Source organism: Archocentrus centrarchus, chromosome 13 (assembly GCF_007364275.1).
Source record: "Archocentrus centrarchus isolate MPI-CPG fArcCen1 chromosome 13, fArcCen1, whole genome shotgun sequence".
Lineage (NCBI taxonomy): Eukaryota > Metazoa > Chordata > Actinopteri > Cichliformes > Cichlidae > Archocentrus > Archocentrus centrarchus.
The window spans coordinates 15,045,839-15,062,152 of NC_044358.1; the positions used below are offsets into that span (position 1 = coordinate 15,045,839).

The 16,314-nt window shown below is 40.2% G+C and overlaps 1 protein-coding gene across 1 annotated transcript in view; it reads left to right on the forward strand.

Annotated features, from left to right (window-relative positions):
* The window catches only part of cntn5 (contactin 5), a 121,469-nt gene that overhangs the window by 84,136 nt on the left and 21,019 nt on the right, over positions 1–16,314 (forward strand). Inside the window, exons 8-12 of the mRNA XM_030743985.1 lie at positions 1,734–1,836; positions 6,596–6,777; positions 10,030–10,166; positions 10,307–10,436; positions 12,931–13,075. Coding sequence (XP_030599845.1) covers positions 1,734–1,836; positions 6,596–6,777; positions 10,030–10,166; positions 10,307–10,436; positions 12,931–13,075 — 697 coding nt within the window. The remainder of the gene's footprint in view (positions 1–1,733; positions 1,837–6,595; positions 6,778–10,029; positions 10,167–10,306; positions 10,437–12,930; positions 13,076–16,314) is intronic.

Genomic DNA, 16,314 nt, shown 5'->3' on the forward strand with positions numbered 1-16,314 from the left:
AAGTTCTTTGGAACAAATATCATAAAACTCTTTTTCCATGCATAGTGGGCCACAATTCAATAACCCCCACTCCCTTTCTTCATTCATTTTATCACATAAAAAGTGTCAGGTGCATGTAGTAGAAGGTGTAATTATGGTTTCTGCAAATGTCATGCAGGTCATTTGTCCCAGAGATCATGTACTTTATAATGCATGTGGAGTCATGCTACACATGCTCTGATGTGTTTCGATGTGTTTTCAGGCAGGTGGCCGGTTCAGCCGTGCGTCTGTGCTGTTTGCATTTATTTAACATTGGAGCGTACCGCACTGTTCTCTTCATGCTGCTGCTCAGCGGTCCTCTCTGCATACCTGCAGACTTTCCTGTTGGTTTTCTTTCACTTTTTTTAATACACTGTTAATCTGTGTGTAAAAAGCATAGTTAGTATGGCCTTCACTCACATCATATTTAGCAAATCTTTGCCAGAGTCAGAGCAGAATTTGGGAAAACGGCTTTTAAGTATGCCACCCTCCTTTTTTTTCCCTGGAATAATCCACAGTGTTTCTTTGTGGGATTTTAAATCCGTTTTAAAGGCTCGAGGAAACAGTTCTCTTCCTCATTGTGAGTCCACGTGTTCTTGGTATGTTGTTGCATGTGATCGGGATGTTGCGTTCGCTTGCTCAGCCTGTATGTTCATTTATAACATAGGGTCCATCTTGGTCAGGTCTCTCTGAAGAGATTTTGATCTCTTACCTGGATGGATAAAGGATTATACAGAGTATATGCACATCCCTGTGAGAAAATGAAATCATTCATATAATACTCATATTGCAAACACCCATTTAATAAGACAGATAATACCAATCCCATTCAAATGATGGTGTTTTTCTTTGTTACTCCGAGTTTATTGCCATCTCCGACACATCATCCTGGTAAATGGAAATAAATGGTCGGCTTAACGTACAGATGAATAAACAAAGGAAACGTCCTCTGGCAATGACTTAGAACAGAGGTGTTAGTCATGGTGGCACTTAGCAAGACTGATAACATGTTATCACTTGTGTCCTTCACAATGTGTTTGTGAATTGTCGAGCGGATTACTAATTCTTGAGGACAATAGAGTCCTTTTCCCTCTTGAGTTGGAGAATGTTTGTTAGTACGTCGTCCTGATGTGATGTTTGTGTTTTTGCATAAAGGCAACATGTCAGCTGCAGACTTTTACATTCCCACAATTTCCCACAACAAAAAATAAAAAGAAGTATATTAAATTGCAGCATACCGAAGAGCTAAACCAAGCTAATGTTGCTCATGCTTTTACCGACACTCTGTAGCTCTATTCATAAATAGCCTTACTAATAAACACCATATAAACTAAAGGCTGATAGTTAATCGATATGCCTGATCCTGTGCATAATATACATTCCACAGCTGTGCACTGATTGAATATACTGTTTATTTTAAGAGGTTTAAACATCACAAATCTGCACCACAGCATTTTATTCTTCAGTTTTTAATTCTTATTTTATTTTTTAAAAAAGCTGCTGATGGAATAGAAAATAGGTATATTATTTATATTTGCTTGTTTATCAGTATATGGACAAGAATGTTGACTTAATCAGTATAACATCAGATTTTTAAATCGCTGTGTCCACACAGAGCTGCAAGAACACAGGAGACTGCTGGCAGACCGGAGAGCACCCAGCTTTTGTAATACCTGTTCTAATGTCTCCAATTCCTCTTTCTTAACCCTTTCCAGGTGTCATGGGTGAATATGAGCCCAAAATTGAAGTGCATTTCCCTACATCTGTTCTGGCTGCCAAAGGAGTCACTGTCAGACTGGAGTGCTTCGCTCTAGGGAAGTAAGTAAACAAGGGCATATTTCACAAATATTGGTGGTTGTTTATTACAGCACTATCATATTAATCACCAGGAACAGTAAAGAACAGCCTATTGCTGCTCTGTTGCTCAGAGATCCTTTAGATAATCCTGCCCTGTTTTTTTTTTCCCTCTTCTTTAAATTACATTATTCCATTACCTGAATGGGAAGCAGGCATATCTTGTCTTCAGGCAGTATGTTAAGTGAGTGCAGAAAAGTGCTGCATCGTAGCCTGGCTGTTAGATGGCATGTTAGTGCATGGTGGGGGGGAGACTGAATGGGGAATTCAGCCCTGGGGACCCATGTGTTCTTATAATTGAGAGCCCTAATGTAGCTGTGTTTCCTGGGTGCTTTCAGGGTCTGTTATGAATGTAGGAAGCCAAGGTTATGTGTTTGAAAAAAAGGGAAACTGGTAATAGTTGTCTGCCAGGAGGGAAAACACTCTTTAGTCCACTGAGGCTAAATCCAAACCACTGCCCACACTCACTAAAGTTCGTGCGACCGGCTTCATTAATGCATTTTGAAATATTTCTTTTTTTTTTCTTGCTCAAAATTGTGAAAGAGTTTACCTCTAAATGTGACAAGGCTAAATGACAAAAGAGGGCACCTTTTATTCTGAAAATCATTCGTATTGGTAAGATTGCAAAACATGTTTAATCTTGCTTTTAAAAGCAAGACTGCAGTGGTGTTTGATACTGCAAGGAATAATTTTCATAATAATAATTTATCCTCCCTACTCCATTTTGTTTTGTATTTATTTAGGATAAATTATTAATTCCTATCTTAAGTGCAAACAGTCTCTAATCTGCAGATGAGTAAGGGCCTCATAATTGTTTACTTTGATTTCATTTAATTATCCACATTATGGTCAGTCATCTCCTAAATATATAGACACTGCATGATAATCCCACTCTACTTAGATTTTCCTATTAAGCAGAGCAGGAGTTTCTGGATTCTGGTTGAACAGCATGAATTCTCGCCCTGTGCCTCCTCAATGAAGTAATTTGTGCGTGATAGCTTTCAGTCAGACAGTGATCCCAGTGACTTACCCTTTTACGCAGAGATGAATGATTTATCAATGCACCCTATTAAGAAATGCCAGTCTTTATATAGCACTGAAAATGAAGTTAAAATGGGTTTTGTACTGCTGTTGATCAATATGTATGATGGCACTGCTATCTAGTACAGCGCAGAAAAGCTCTTTGTGTGAATGCCAGCGCTCCCTGATGTGATCGTCTGAAGGGCGAAGAGAACAACGAGACACTGAAAACCAAAACAATATGAACGCTGCTCTTAATGTGAAGGAATTTTGAGCCGTGTTTACCTTGTAAACTATTTTAGTAACGTCTGTAGGAATTAATAACGATTTTTTAACCTGACCCTCACTGCGGTTCTGCAGTGAAAAGGTTACATCATCCATAAAAAAAGCGATAAAGTACAAGTTTGAGTAGGAATCATAAGAAAAATATTTATTCCATTTTAATGTGAACACAGTTATTCAGTAATTCAGGGTCCAATGACTTTGAATGAACCTTTGAAAAACAGATTCAAAGGTTCTTTCAAAGATAGATTTAAATAAAGTCAAATCAAACTAATTAAAAAACATTCTGGTTTCAAGCACCGCTGAAAATATTTAGGCTTTTGAATCTTTTTATCCATCTGTAGATTATGATTTACTAATTATAAATTTGCCTGCCTGGCAAGTTGGAGGCCGTGGTTCTCTGAGAAAACGGTGGACTGAGGGAGTTCTTGGAGAAGGTGGAGCGTGAGGGGGGCCGGCGGCCTCAGCAGTAGGACTCTTGTGTTGAAGAGAGAGTTGAACCAAAAGGCAAAACTTTCAGTTTAGCGGTCCAGCTGTGCTCCAACCCTCACCTTTGGTCATGGGATCTGGATAATGACCGAAAGAGTGAGTTCACCAATACAAGCGGCCAAAGTGAGATTCCTCCGTGGGGTGGTTGGGCTCAGCCTTGGAGATCGGGTGAAGAGCTCAGACATCCAGAAGGAGCTTGGATTAGAGCTAGGGAGGTAGTTCGGGCACCAGTTTAGGATGCCTCCCTTTGGAGGTGTTCTGGGCACACCCAACTGGGAGGAGACCCCAGAACCTACAGAGAGATTATATATCTTATCTGGCCTGGGAACACCTCAGGTTCCCCCAGGAGGGAAAGCGTTGGCAGAGAGAAGTGCTCTGAAATATCCTGCTACTGCTGCGACCCAGCTTTAGATAATTATAAATTAGATGGATGGATAATTACAAATGTCCAAGTTGCAGATATTCAATTTGAAACCCGCCTTCACAGTCTCATCTATAAGTAACTCTGGAAAGTGCAATACTGTTAGCTGCTTTTATTTCAAGGGTTACCGGAGTATGAAGTTCATTGTAGTTCAAAAAGCCTTGTGCATTTGATGGGTTACACATTCAACCCACTCATTTCCACTTAAAATATAATATGTAACATGTGTTAGAAGGTTTCATTCAAATAGCTTTAGAGTAGTGGATATACTTTTTAGTTTCAGTGATCCCAGAGGGAATCAAGCTCTCGAAGCCCCGCAGTTAAAGCTGACCACTTTGTCAGCATGAAACAGTGCCTCTTAACACAGCACATTTTATACTCTCAGTGCTGTTCTTAATGTTTGTGCTCCGGTGCAGACATTAATAAATGCACCTTTGTGTTTCATTTCTTTTTAAAATGGTTTGGAATTTCCTAAAGGCACCAAGAAATTGAAAGTTTAACAAATTAACTAAATCATGGGGTATTATCTAGATCTTAATGATGTGAAGGAATCAAGTTTTCTATTATATTTTGGTATTAGATTTAATTTTGCACCTTTTGTTGTGGAACAAGTCCAGATGAGGCCACAGCAATTGTGTGGATGCTAATTAAGATGTAATCTGCAGAGCTTGCCTTTGGGCACATTCTTCAGTTGAAAAGGGTAACACCTTACATAAACTGCAGTGTGTGACTCATTCAAGATGTTGGGGCATGAAATGCTTACTTTACGCAGTTTGATGAAATGGAGCACAATCGCTAGAGTTTCAGAGCCTGCTAGTTCATGCCGACAGCTCCGTGGAGACGCTGGCAGGAAGAGTTTCTCGTTCACGCGCTGAATGAAGCGGTTCTCGCCCAGTCCGGCGAACACGTACACGCCCGGCGCTTATTATTCAGTCTCCAGAGAGAAATCCTTCCACAGACTCGGGAAGATTTACCCTCATGTTCCAACCTCTCAAGGTCTCTATAGATTTCCTTCGTTATCTGACTTGTTGAGAGTTTAGTTGGATCTAAGGTCTTCAGAAAATTCTCCATCAATAATAACATACAATGAAGTGCTTCACAGCAACTCAAATCCATATTCATGAATACTGATTAAGTCTCTGTGACTCTTGCTAGTATTTGTTTTTCTTACACCTAATAATAGCTTTCAAATAAAATACCTCATTAGACCACTGATGTTTGATTTGTCATCGAGCTTTAATATTTCGTCCTGTTATTTCAAACTGTTTTGACCCATTTAATTTGCTGCGTTAGTGATAACATATAGCTGTGTCTGTCTTGCAGGTGGAAAGATAGCAGCTGCTCATGTTCAGAAATATGAACAATAACCCTAACACATGTTTGAGCTTTCTAGAAAAGTTCTCTATTTCTGTTCTGAAATTAGAAGGAAGCGTTTAAACAGTGGCAGTAAGGTTCCTGTCTAAAATGAAGAAAAACATTTGTTTAATCAAAAACATGATGTGAATCCTAATTTGAGTCCGTTGCACCTCAAGGATGTAACATTTCCGTCTTGGCTAAATGATTGATGGGTTCACCGAATCCTTGTATGGTGTCACTTTCACAGACCTGTCAGATCTGGTTGTCATACAGCAGACGACTTATAATGTGCACATACACAGTAAGACGTTCTCTCTCTGCGTGTGCAAGTAATCTGTCAAAGGGCTCTTTGGGGGAATCCATGAATAAACAGGGATTGATAACGGTTGCTTGAACACCAATTATTAAAAAAAAAATCTCTCTGGCCTTGTAATAACCTGATTTGAATATTGTCCCTCTCCCTCTGAAATGTGATGTCTCGTAGCTGTTAGATGTGTGTCACTTGGTACAGTAAATATATGATAAGCGGTCAGAAGGTCAATGATTGATGTGTAGAGGAGAAAATTAAATTCCCATCATGGGTTTTCATTACTTATCTGCAAATGAAAGATTACTGGGATCAGTGCCCGGTTCTCTTCAGCTCTCTGTTACTTTAAAATAAACTGGAAAATATTTGCAAATGTTTTTATCGGTCAAAAAAATGTTAAATGTAAATTCAACATCCAGAAGATCATCTTACATTTTTAAAATTACTTGTTTTTACACCCCAAACTTACATAACTTGATTAAACAAACGGATGAATCATGAAACAAGAATATGGATGATGGGATATCAAAAAGAGTCGAAGATACAAAAGGTTTAAATATTTTTTTAAAGTTGTCCCAGGCCGCATGTACTTAAAATCTTATTAAAGACGAGTTCTAAAATAATTGTAGTAACTGGAAACATTATTACAAGATCATTTATCTGTGAGTATATGTCCTGTACATGTTATTTCTTCATGAAACCATGAACCAGATTTTTTAAAATTATTATTATTGAATTACTGAATCTCAGACTTTGTGCTGTATGCAGTGCTGCTTGTACTGCTTATAGTTCTGTTATTTCTGCTACTGGATCACATGGTGTGGTATACATACTGCTTTTCTCTTCAGCCCAGTGCCAACAATCACATGGAGGAAGATAAATGGCAACATCCCCAAGAAAGCAAGACTTCGGAAATCTCAGGCTGTATTAGAGATTCCCAATATTCAGCTGGAGGACTCTGGAACTTATGAATGCAAAGCTGAGAATCCACGAGGAAGCACTGCTTTCAAGGGACATCTGCAGGTCTACAGTGAGTCAACGTATCATGTTTTTGTCCTCAAACATGAAAAAGTGGCACCTTGCACATTGTGGTTATGTGATAATGTATGCAGTGTGGATACTGGACCTCCCACTCTTCATTATAATTATCTAATGGCAGTCTAACTAGTGTGTCCACTATTTTTGGTCCTTTTTGCATGTTTCAGTCATTTTTCATAAAGTGATTTTTGCTACTTAGTGTTTTCAAATTGAAGACTTGGTACTGGTCCAGAGGAGTTTGCTGAAAAGTCCATGATCTAATTATGTATCGATCCGTCCAAGATGATCCGAGAGCAAATATTCATCACAGCGAGGAATATGTTGTTTTGTTTGAGCTGAGAGCAGAAGTTGAGTGTGACGGTTTAATAGACTGCTTTGACTTTCTATTATTATTTATTAATTGATGATAAGTATCAACTAAAACATAAAGAATTGCAAATTCAATAAATTATTGCTATGCTTATGTTTGTATTATCTGTTTTGTAGGTGCAGTTGTGTATGATTATTTTGGGGTTAATTTCACCTAAGAGCAGTTATCAGTTTTCTAATGATGAATCACTTCCTGGATTTCTGCCGTCTGTGATTATAAACGTATCTATGAGGCTCCCAGTTCCTCAGTATTTGTGCCATGTGCACAGGACCAAGATAATGGACTTCTTCAACCTTGGTAGGACACATTTCCAAGGCCCTGTTCTTCTTGGCAACCTCCATTCTGTTGACATCACAAGGAGAATAGGGAGCCTAATTTGTAGCAGCCTCACACTAAATGTAATTTACACAGGTTAGCTGGTAGTTTGCACTTTTATTGTGAGGGAGACCTTTCTGACCATAATCATTCAATCAAACCACACAAGAAAGTCTTCTACTGAAGGTGCCATATGCAAAGAGCAGGCAAGATCGTGCTTGGCATGTTGTTGTGAGAGAAACAGCTCAATAGTGTGGGCGTCACGCCGTCTGCACACACTGAGCTACACCACAGTGAAATGTGCACCATTTAGGTCTGGAATTTGTCGTACTACAGTATACACTGATGTGGATATTATTTAGAGTCTTTACTTTCTTATTATGATATATTTATTGTGTGTGTAGGGGTGCTATATAGTTTAAAAAGAAACATGCCAGAAATACATGTGAAAGCTTTGTCTAAGCAAAATAAAACACATTTGCAGTGAAGTCTACACAAACATCAACAAGTTGTCCCAACTTTGTGGTTACACACTAGTACTCAGTGCATGCCTGTAACAGTTACCAGTATCTGTGAGTATACAACGTTGGTGGTCTTTTGTGTTGATGAGTAAGTGGGAGGCGGTGCCTGTTCCTGGCAGGGCGACATCGAGCGTACCGTGGGTGAAATCGGTGGTTAAATCGATTCCTGTGGTGCTGAAGGTTCGAGGGTCTGTCTGTCTGTCTGTCGCTGTAAAACTGAAACTCTCAGAAATCAAATGAGATACTTGTGAAAAGAGAAAAATAAGAAAATATGAGCATGTGCAAATTTGAATAGGTCGAGGTTGATTGCAGAAGAGAGTCCTTTCCAGTGTTATGACAAAAACACACACGTGCATCATTGTAGAGTCACTGCGGTGGGGACGTTTGACGGCGCCCCATAAAAAATATAGGCCTGACATAAAGGCCTACAGCACTGAACGATACTCAAGGAACTGAGTAACATATAATTATACTCAGGTTTTGTTTATTAATACTTATTGTTGTGGGTTTCTCCCAGCTCTGGTACTGATAGCATGTGCAGTCCCTGTGACATCAAACAAATATTTCTATATAGAAATATACAGATGGAGATGTGCACTAAGTTCTTGGTTGAGAGTAAAAACTATTTAAGCAAAAATTACAAGTAAAATTGATTAAGATAAAAGAAAATTTCTGGATTCGTGACTCGGTGATTAACATTTCCTTTCCCACTCAAGACTGACAGAATGATCCCGCCACAGTAAAAGCTTCTTGTATATTTTATAATCTTGTAAATGTACAAGAACTTAAAAAAAAATCACCATCACGGATCAGAACTACTAGATGGAAAGAGACTAGGAGATAAAAAGGAAAACCTACAGTCTATACAGTGTTAAGATCTTGAGTTGAGAGAGATTTTCTGCAGCATATGGAGTTGGAGCCTTGGGAACACAAGAAAGTAGGCTGTGGAGGAAAAGAGAAAAGTCTGCTGGTAAAGGAGTCCCCAGGAAGGGCAGTTTCTTATTGCTTAGTTTGCCTTGGCCTTGGACCAGCAGGGAAGATGTTGACACACATGATACCAATCCTGAAAGTGTAGTGAACAAACAAGCAAAAGTGCTTCCATGCTCACTCAGGTGGGACCTTATTGGATTCAGATTTTAAACCTGCTCCAGCTTATTGACATGTATTTTTACTTGTTCATTTCCTTCAGTTACTGTGACCCCCCCGACGGTTCTGAGCATGCAGTGACACAAAAACATGAAAGCGATCCCCACAACAGTGAATTTCTTTTTCTGCAAATCTGAGCCGCGATAAAAGGCTCAGCTTCATTTTCTGTGCAAAACACATGCAAATGTTACATTCATCATTTACCAAACCGACTGAATGGGCTGCTCCTGCCACCGAGTGTTTCACTGGTCCGTAGCACCACTTCATGTGAAGGTATAATGGACTTAATCCACCTAATCCTTGTCCCAAAAATAAGCCACAGATGTTTTGTGCGGTACATGATTTCAGAGCTCTCCCTTCCTTTTTCATATATATCTGCTTTATCTATTAAGTGCAGTACAATAACTAGGAAGTGTCCAGATTTTGTGTGAAGTGGAAACATCTGTCGTTTGTCCTGTTGGAAAAAATCAAACGGTTTCTGAAAGCTGAGAAATTGCGCTTCACGCCCAACATACGGTCTGCAAACGGCGGGATGTTTGAAATACGTTGTCACTGAAGGCACATTCAGTGTTAAGGAGTTAAAAAGCTTAAATATACATAAGATAAAAAGCAGCACATGTACAAACATCAGATGTTTGGCATATCTGATTTGAAACTCAATCAAATCATCATAAGTTCATTTATGAGGCTGTTTCACGGACAGTCACACAGCGCCGTGCACGAAAAAGAATAAAATAAATACGACTGACTAATCACTGACTAATGTTTACAGCTCTGATCTTAAATTCAGCCCCTTACATTGTGTGTTGACATGCATTAGCTCATGTTCTGACTTGTCTGTACTTCAAGGATAAATTACTTATTCATAACTTTTTTTTTTCCTATCTTCAAGCCCTCCCGCAGTGGGTCAGAATGATTAATGATACTCAGATGGATAGTGGAGAGAAGCTCCAATGGGAATGCAAGGCCATCGGGAGGCCCCGGCCCACCTACCGTTGGCTTCGTAATGGTTTGCCCTTGACATCACAGGTACCCATTTTAACTTCACGGTACCCTTTCTTTTGCACCATGGAACTATGAAACTGCACACCCACTACATGCAGTGTTATCCTGTAAATTATGTCTACATTCAGAAAGGATGTTCCTTTATTCTTTTCTTCTTGTTGCAGGGTCGACTTGAAATAGTGAATGGGGAGCTGAGCATTCACAAAGTGCAGCAGACGGACTCGGGAATGTACCAGTGCGTTGCAGAAAATAAATACGGGGCCGTCTACTCTAACGCTGAGCTCAAGATTTTAGGTATCTATTTAAATTGTATTTAAATTGGGCCAAAGAATGTTTTAAAAGCAGAAAGAATTAGTGTAAATTTAATTGTGCTACTTTTCCTTTCTGCATATATCTTGCAAAGAATAAATTGCAGACATTCAGTATTGACAGTTGAATAAGGTACCACATGACAGGTAAGGGGGGCTGAAAGGCAAGCGGGGAACGCTGAACTGTGAGATGTGCTGATTGCCAATCAATGGTCCCTGATTTAACCCAGGCGGTGGGCGGCATGAATAAAAGAAGGACTCTTATGGTTATATTCAATGAGGTGTCTGCAGGCATTAAGCTGAGTTCTGAGCAGTTCTATCTTATTCTGAGAAGAACAAAAACCAATGACTTATAGGTATAGATTTATACTAATGGGAGCAAGCACCAGGAGAGAGGCATCAGTGGTTTCTTTGATGGAGTTTAATGACTCCATTAGAATCTTCACTCTATTGTTTGTCATCAGACTACATTACTACTCCCATTACTTAGCAAAATGAATCTTCATCAGGTGTTTATTAGTCAGTCCTAATAATCGCTTATAATCATCTATATGCATTGATGATTATATGAATCGATACGTATTGTGAAGTTTTGTCATCATGAGTATGTGTGTTGTTTTTTTTGGTGCATAACCTGCATCAGAAGCACTTAAAGATTTAATGACATTAAAGGCCAAAGAAAGTGCTCTTTCTCAAGGCTTCGGGGTAAAAACATAAGTCATACTGAATCGCTGTCCACTCTTCTGTCTTGATGCACTATTTTCTCCTTGTCATCTTCCATACTGGGACACATCTGTGACACCCATTCCCCTTTCGTGTTTTCCTCAGGGACAGTTTGATTTACTGTCTGTATGGCTTGCCCTTTTTTGAAGGCAAGTCTGTGGCATTTTGAAAATCTTACTGCAAGAAGATAAAGTTTTCTCTTTATTTTTTTGTCCCCAATTTAAACCATTAGTATAAAACCGGTGTAAAATAATCACTGCTGAGCTGATTGAAATTCATAGGCTTGCAAGAGTCAAAAGTTCTGCTTTTTGATAAGTTTTATCTGTGCTGACGAGGAGGTGCTTTCGCCCTCCTTGGAGTCACAGTCACGCTGCTGATATTTGGGAGCTGTTGACGAGTGTTTTCATAAATATGACCCCGAGCCGCATCTTCCTAGTGACCTGTGCTCTGTGGAGATCCCCACAAGCAAACACTATCAGGACAGATTACATGACTAATAACAGCCTGCAGATGAGCGATCACTAGAGGCTACGCGGGGGCAGCGGCTGCCCTCACGTTTGCGATCTTGTCCTAGATCCAGCTCTTCTGGGAGGCTGGCGGGCGAAGCGATGCGGGTGCCGCTGCCACACCAGCTGCAGGCCTGCTCTTATTTTGATTAAAACAAATACACACAGCAACTGCTCTGTTTTCTGCTACTTTCGTGTCTAGAGGGACCTCTGCCACTCAGACAGCTACTCAGGCTCAAAGACACAAGTGTTACAGGGAGAGAGGGGGTCAGCCTGTAAGCTACAGATGGGATTGAATTGTCATTGTGTATAATGTCACCTATGAAGCATCATTCAGAATCTGAATAATCACAGCTGACAAAGCCCTGCAGCCTGTAGATGGCCTTGATCTGTAACAAAGCTGTATGCCAGCACTACACGAATGTTACTGCCTGAAGCCTTTTTTTACATAATTATTGCTTAATTTGTTTTTTGCAAGAAAAACATGTTAGTTGAAAATATTTTAAGTTACGCTTTGGAAACATTTATATACATGTGGACCACGTTGGTCGCAGCCATGTAATCACTACATGTCCATCATTTAGTAATTAGGCAGCACAACACAGTGTGCATTTATATACTGATAGTCAATAGCTGGAGTAAGCCAGTGGAGCTCGTTTCACAGCAAATAACAGAATACTGAAGCTGCTGCGTGCATAAAATCTTCCTTTGTGATCATTTTTGTTGAAATTGTAGTTATTTGAAAGAAGTTTTGATTACCGCCGTGTTTTGAGTCATGACGTGTCGGTCTGAACCCTCTAGCGTTTTTAAAATAATTAGTTTGAAATGCCACAGTTGAAGAGTCAGAACATGCATTATGCTTTTAATTATTTTGTAATATGTTTTAGAAACTGCACAGTGATTAAAACAGCAACAGGCAGCAGGTATTTTGTTTATTTCATGTTTTTATTTTTAATAAAATAAGCAGGTGAGGTTTTCCGCACACATAAAATGACACAAGAATCCAATCTGTAATTTTCTGTTGAACACAAGCAAATAATTAGCTTGTGGGGAATTTTGCTGTAAGCAGGTGCTCACATTTTTTAGAAGGATACATTTTATTCACTGATTGTTTCAAATATGGAGCCACGACCATATAAGCACTTGTAAATCTTTAATACTGAGCATGATGTTGCTTATTTGATTCAAGGAGTAACTTGGTATGCTTCATAAATCATACAAAGTAATGCACATCTTGTTTGTCTTACACAGCATCAGCACCTGTATTTGTCCCCAATCCAATCCGGGTCATAGCCACACTTGGAAAAGACGTGTTACTAGATTGCAAACCGAAGGCGTCGCCCAAACCATGGGTAACATGGAAGAGAGGAGACCGAAGGATAATACCAAATAAAAGGTACAAATGTTCATGTTTCACTCTCCAGTGAAAGTAACTTTTTACATCTCATTTTGATTTTGAGTTATTCTGTGTTAAAAAAAATATCCTTTTATATGCAACTTGGAAGAACCTCAAAGCTAAAACTGCTGCTAAGGACATTTGAGGAGTGTGAATGTTTTCCCACACGCAAGCCGGCCTGTGCGTCTGCATGCTATTACACTCAGAAATGTGACATGTGTTCAAAGTAACATGGTGTATTTTTCAGAAACCACATATTGATACTCACTGTGTTGCCATAAATCGCTCCTTGCCATTGATTTGCAGCATTGTGTGCAGTAGCCCTGCGTTACAGGCTAACGGTGTGGCAGAGCTCTACTCTTAATTAACATTGTTACTTTTATGCAGCATATGTGTCATCACAATGCCTACGTTTGTGTACTGGTGCAATTTTTGGGTGTTAAACATATAATGTACCTGGAGTCCTCTATTGAGCGTTCTGTATAATAATATGTTGTTGCATTTGTTTCACTGTTTGGAAGGAAATCTTTTAGATCTGACAAAATTTCCTGGGATGGTAGCGTACATTTTCTTTGAATCGCTGTAGATTTACAGTACTGCGGTTATTTCGTATAATACAATCAGATTTTTAGTTCCTCTGTACAGTTTAGAGAATAAAATATTATGAGGGAAAGTTAATTGCTCTGTAAAATATGTATGAAGGCATGAAAAGTTTGTCTCCCTCGATATCTTTATATTGTTATTCATCCTAGTTTTATGGCATAAATTCCACTGTTATCACTGGGGCTCAGGCCCTTGAGGAATTGTCTGCACGTCTTGTTGTAGCACATCACAGTTTCATTACAGTAACTGAAATAAAGTGTCACTGCTAAAATAAAACACCTTAGGTACTGGCAAAGCTCTGGAGACTCATACTCAATCCCACCTCCTTCTCAAGGATGCTGACAATTTAGACCACACAATTGCATTTGGAATTCACATGCAGTTTGATGCATCATCTTTTATGAGAAACATCTCTCCATTGCACCTAGAGGGGGCTGAGCAAGGCGAAGGTCCATCAATCAAACTGAGCGACACCGCTGAAATTATCAGTCATGGCTGAGCATCTCAAGTTTTGAGTGAGAGAATGGAACCTTTGTTTATCGGCCAAGATTCAGCCGTCTGCTGAACAGGCTCACAGCAAGGACAGCCAGCTGATAATCAGATCCTCAGTGTGTGGCTCCTTCAAACAGGCAGGGACGAATCCTCCGGCCTCTCACAGGTGGAATAATATTCAGGAATTAGTTTATCAGGATCACTTCAGAGGTTAGTGGAAGTTTGCGCTATATTATTTCATTTTCTGTTAAAATGAAAATTCTCCTCAGAGGGTTATTTTGGATGTGTCTTTACAACTGATGGCTGGGTAGTGATTAATGACTCTACTTAGTCTTCATCTGCTAAGCCTTTGAGGTTTTTGTCAACCCTTTGTAAATTTATTTTTCATAGAGTTTCGCAAATGTTTGAACACCATAATCGTGTTTATATCCAGCTTCAAATAAGTCGTCTGAAATGTTAACTAAAAATATTGGCAAAACAGTTCATCTCTCCCATCAGAGGAACATCAACTACACTGCCAACAGGATTCGCTCGCCTGCCTTCACACACACATGAACCTGAGTAACATCCATCATTAATCCAGAGGGTCTAATGTGATGTGGGCCCACCCTCTGCAGCTATAACAGCTTCAGCTCTTCTGGGAAGGCTTTCCACAGGTTTAAGAGTGTTAATGGGAATTTCTGACCATTCTTCCAGAAGCACATCTGTGAGGTCAGACACTGATGTTGGAGAGAAGGCCTGGCTCACAGTCTCCACTCTAATCCATCCCAAAGGTGTTCTATCAGGCTGAGGTCAGGACTCTGTGCAGGCCAGTCAAGTTCTTCCACACCAAACTGGCTCATCCATGTCTTTATGGAGCTGCTTTGTGCACTGGTGTGCAGTCATGTTGGAACAGGAAGGGGCCATCCCCAAACTGTTCCCACACAGTTGGGAGCATCAGATTGTCCCAAATGTCTTGGTATGCTGAAGCATTAAGAGTTCCTTTCACTGGAACTAAGGGGCCGAGCCCAACTCCTGAAAAACACCCCCACACCATAACCCCCCCTCCACCAAACTTTACACAATGCAGTCAGACAGGTACCGTTCCCCTGGCAACCACCAAACCCAGACTCCTCCCTCTGATTGGCAGATGGAGAAGTGTGATTCATCCCTCCAGAGAACACGTCTCCACTGCTCCAGAGTCCAGTGGCGGCGTGCTTTACACCACTGCATCAACACTTTACACCACTGCATCAACACTTTACACCACTGCATCAACACTTTACACCACTGCATCAACGCTCTGCATTGAGCTTGGTGATGGAAGGCTTGGATGCAGCTGCCATGGAAACCCATTCATGAAGCTCTCACTGTTCTTGAGCTGATCTGAAGGTCACATGAAGGTTGGAGGTCTGTAGTGATTGACTCTGCAGAAAGTTGGTGACCTCTGTGCACTATGACCCTCAGCATCCACTGACCCCACTCTGATGTTACGTGGCCTACCACTTCATGGCTGAGCTGCTGTCGTTCCCAATCGCTTCCACTTTGTTATAACCCCACTAACAGCTGACTGTGGAATATTTAGCAGTGACTGGACTTGTTGCACAGGTATCATCCTATCACGGTACCATGCTGGGATTCACTGAGCTCCTGAGAGCGACCCAATCTTTCACTGATGTTTGCAGAAGCAGTCGGCATGGTTAGTTGCTTGGTTTATACACCTGTGGAAGTGACTGGAACACCTGAACTCAGTTATTTGGTTGGTGAGTGAATACCTCTGGCAGTATAGTGCATCATTCACTATAAAGTGCAGTCATTACATATTTATGTGTTTTGTTTTCTTTCTAAGCTCTACAGTCAGTATTTTCTCATAGATTCCTCTTACAGTGTTTTGATGAGACTTGTGACTTAAATCCAATTAGAATTTGACCCCCTATAATACTGCGTTTGTGGGGGGGGCTGTTCAAATACAGATCAACCTTGTGAAAGGACGATTTCTATCTGAAAAATCCAAAATAAAGAAGAGGAGATATGCATTTCCAGGTGTTGGTCAGAGTGACTCCTGTAAGGATTTTCTGCCATTAGCTGTAGTGAAGAGTTTATGGGTGTAGAGACGTCCTATTCTTGAAAGAACGGGAGGAATCGAGCGTCACGTTTATCTGCCA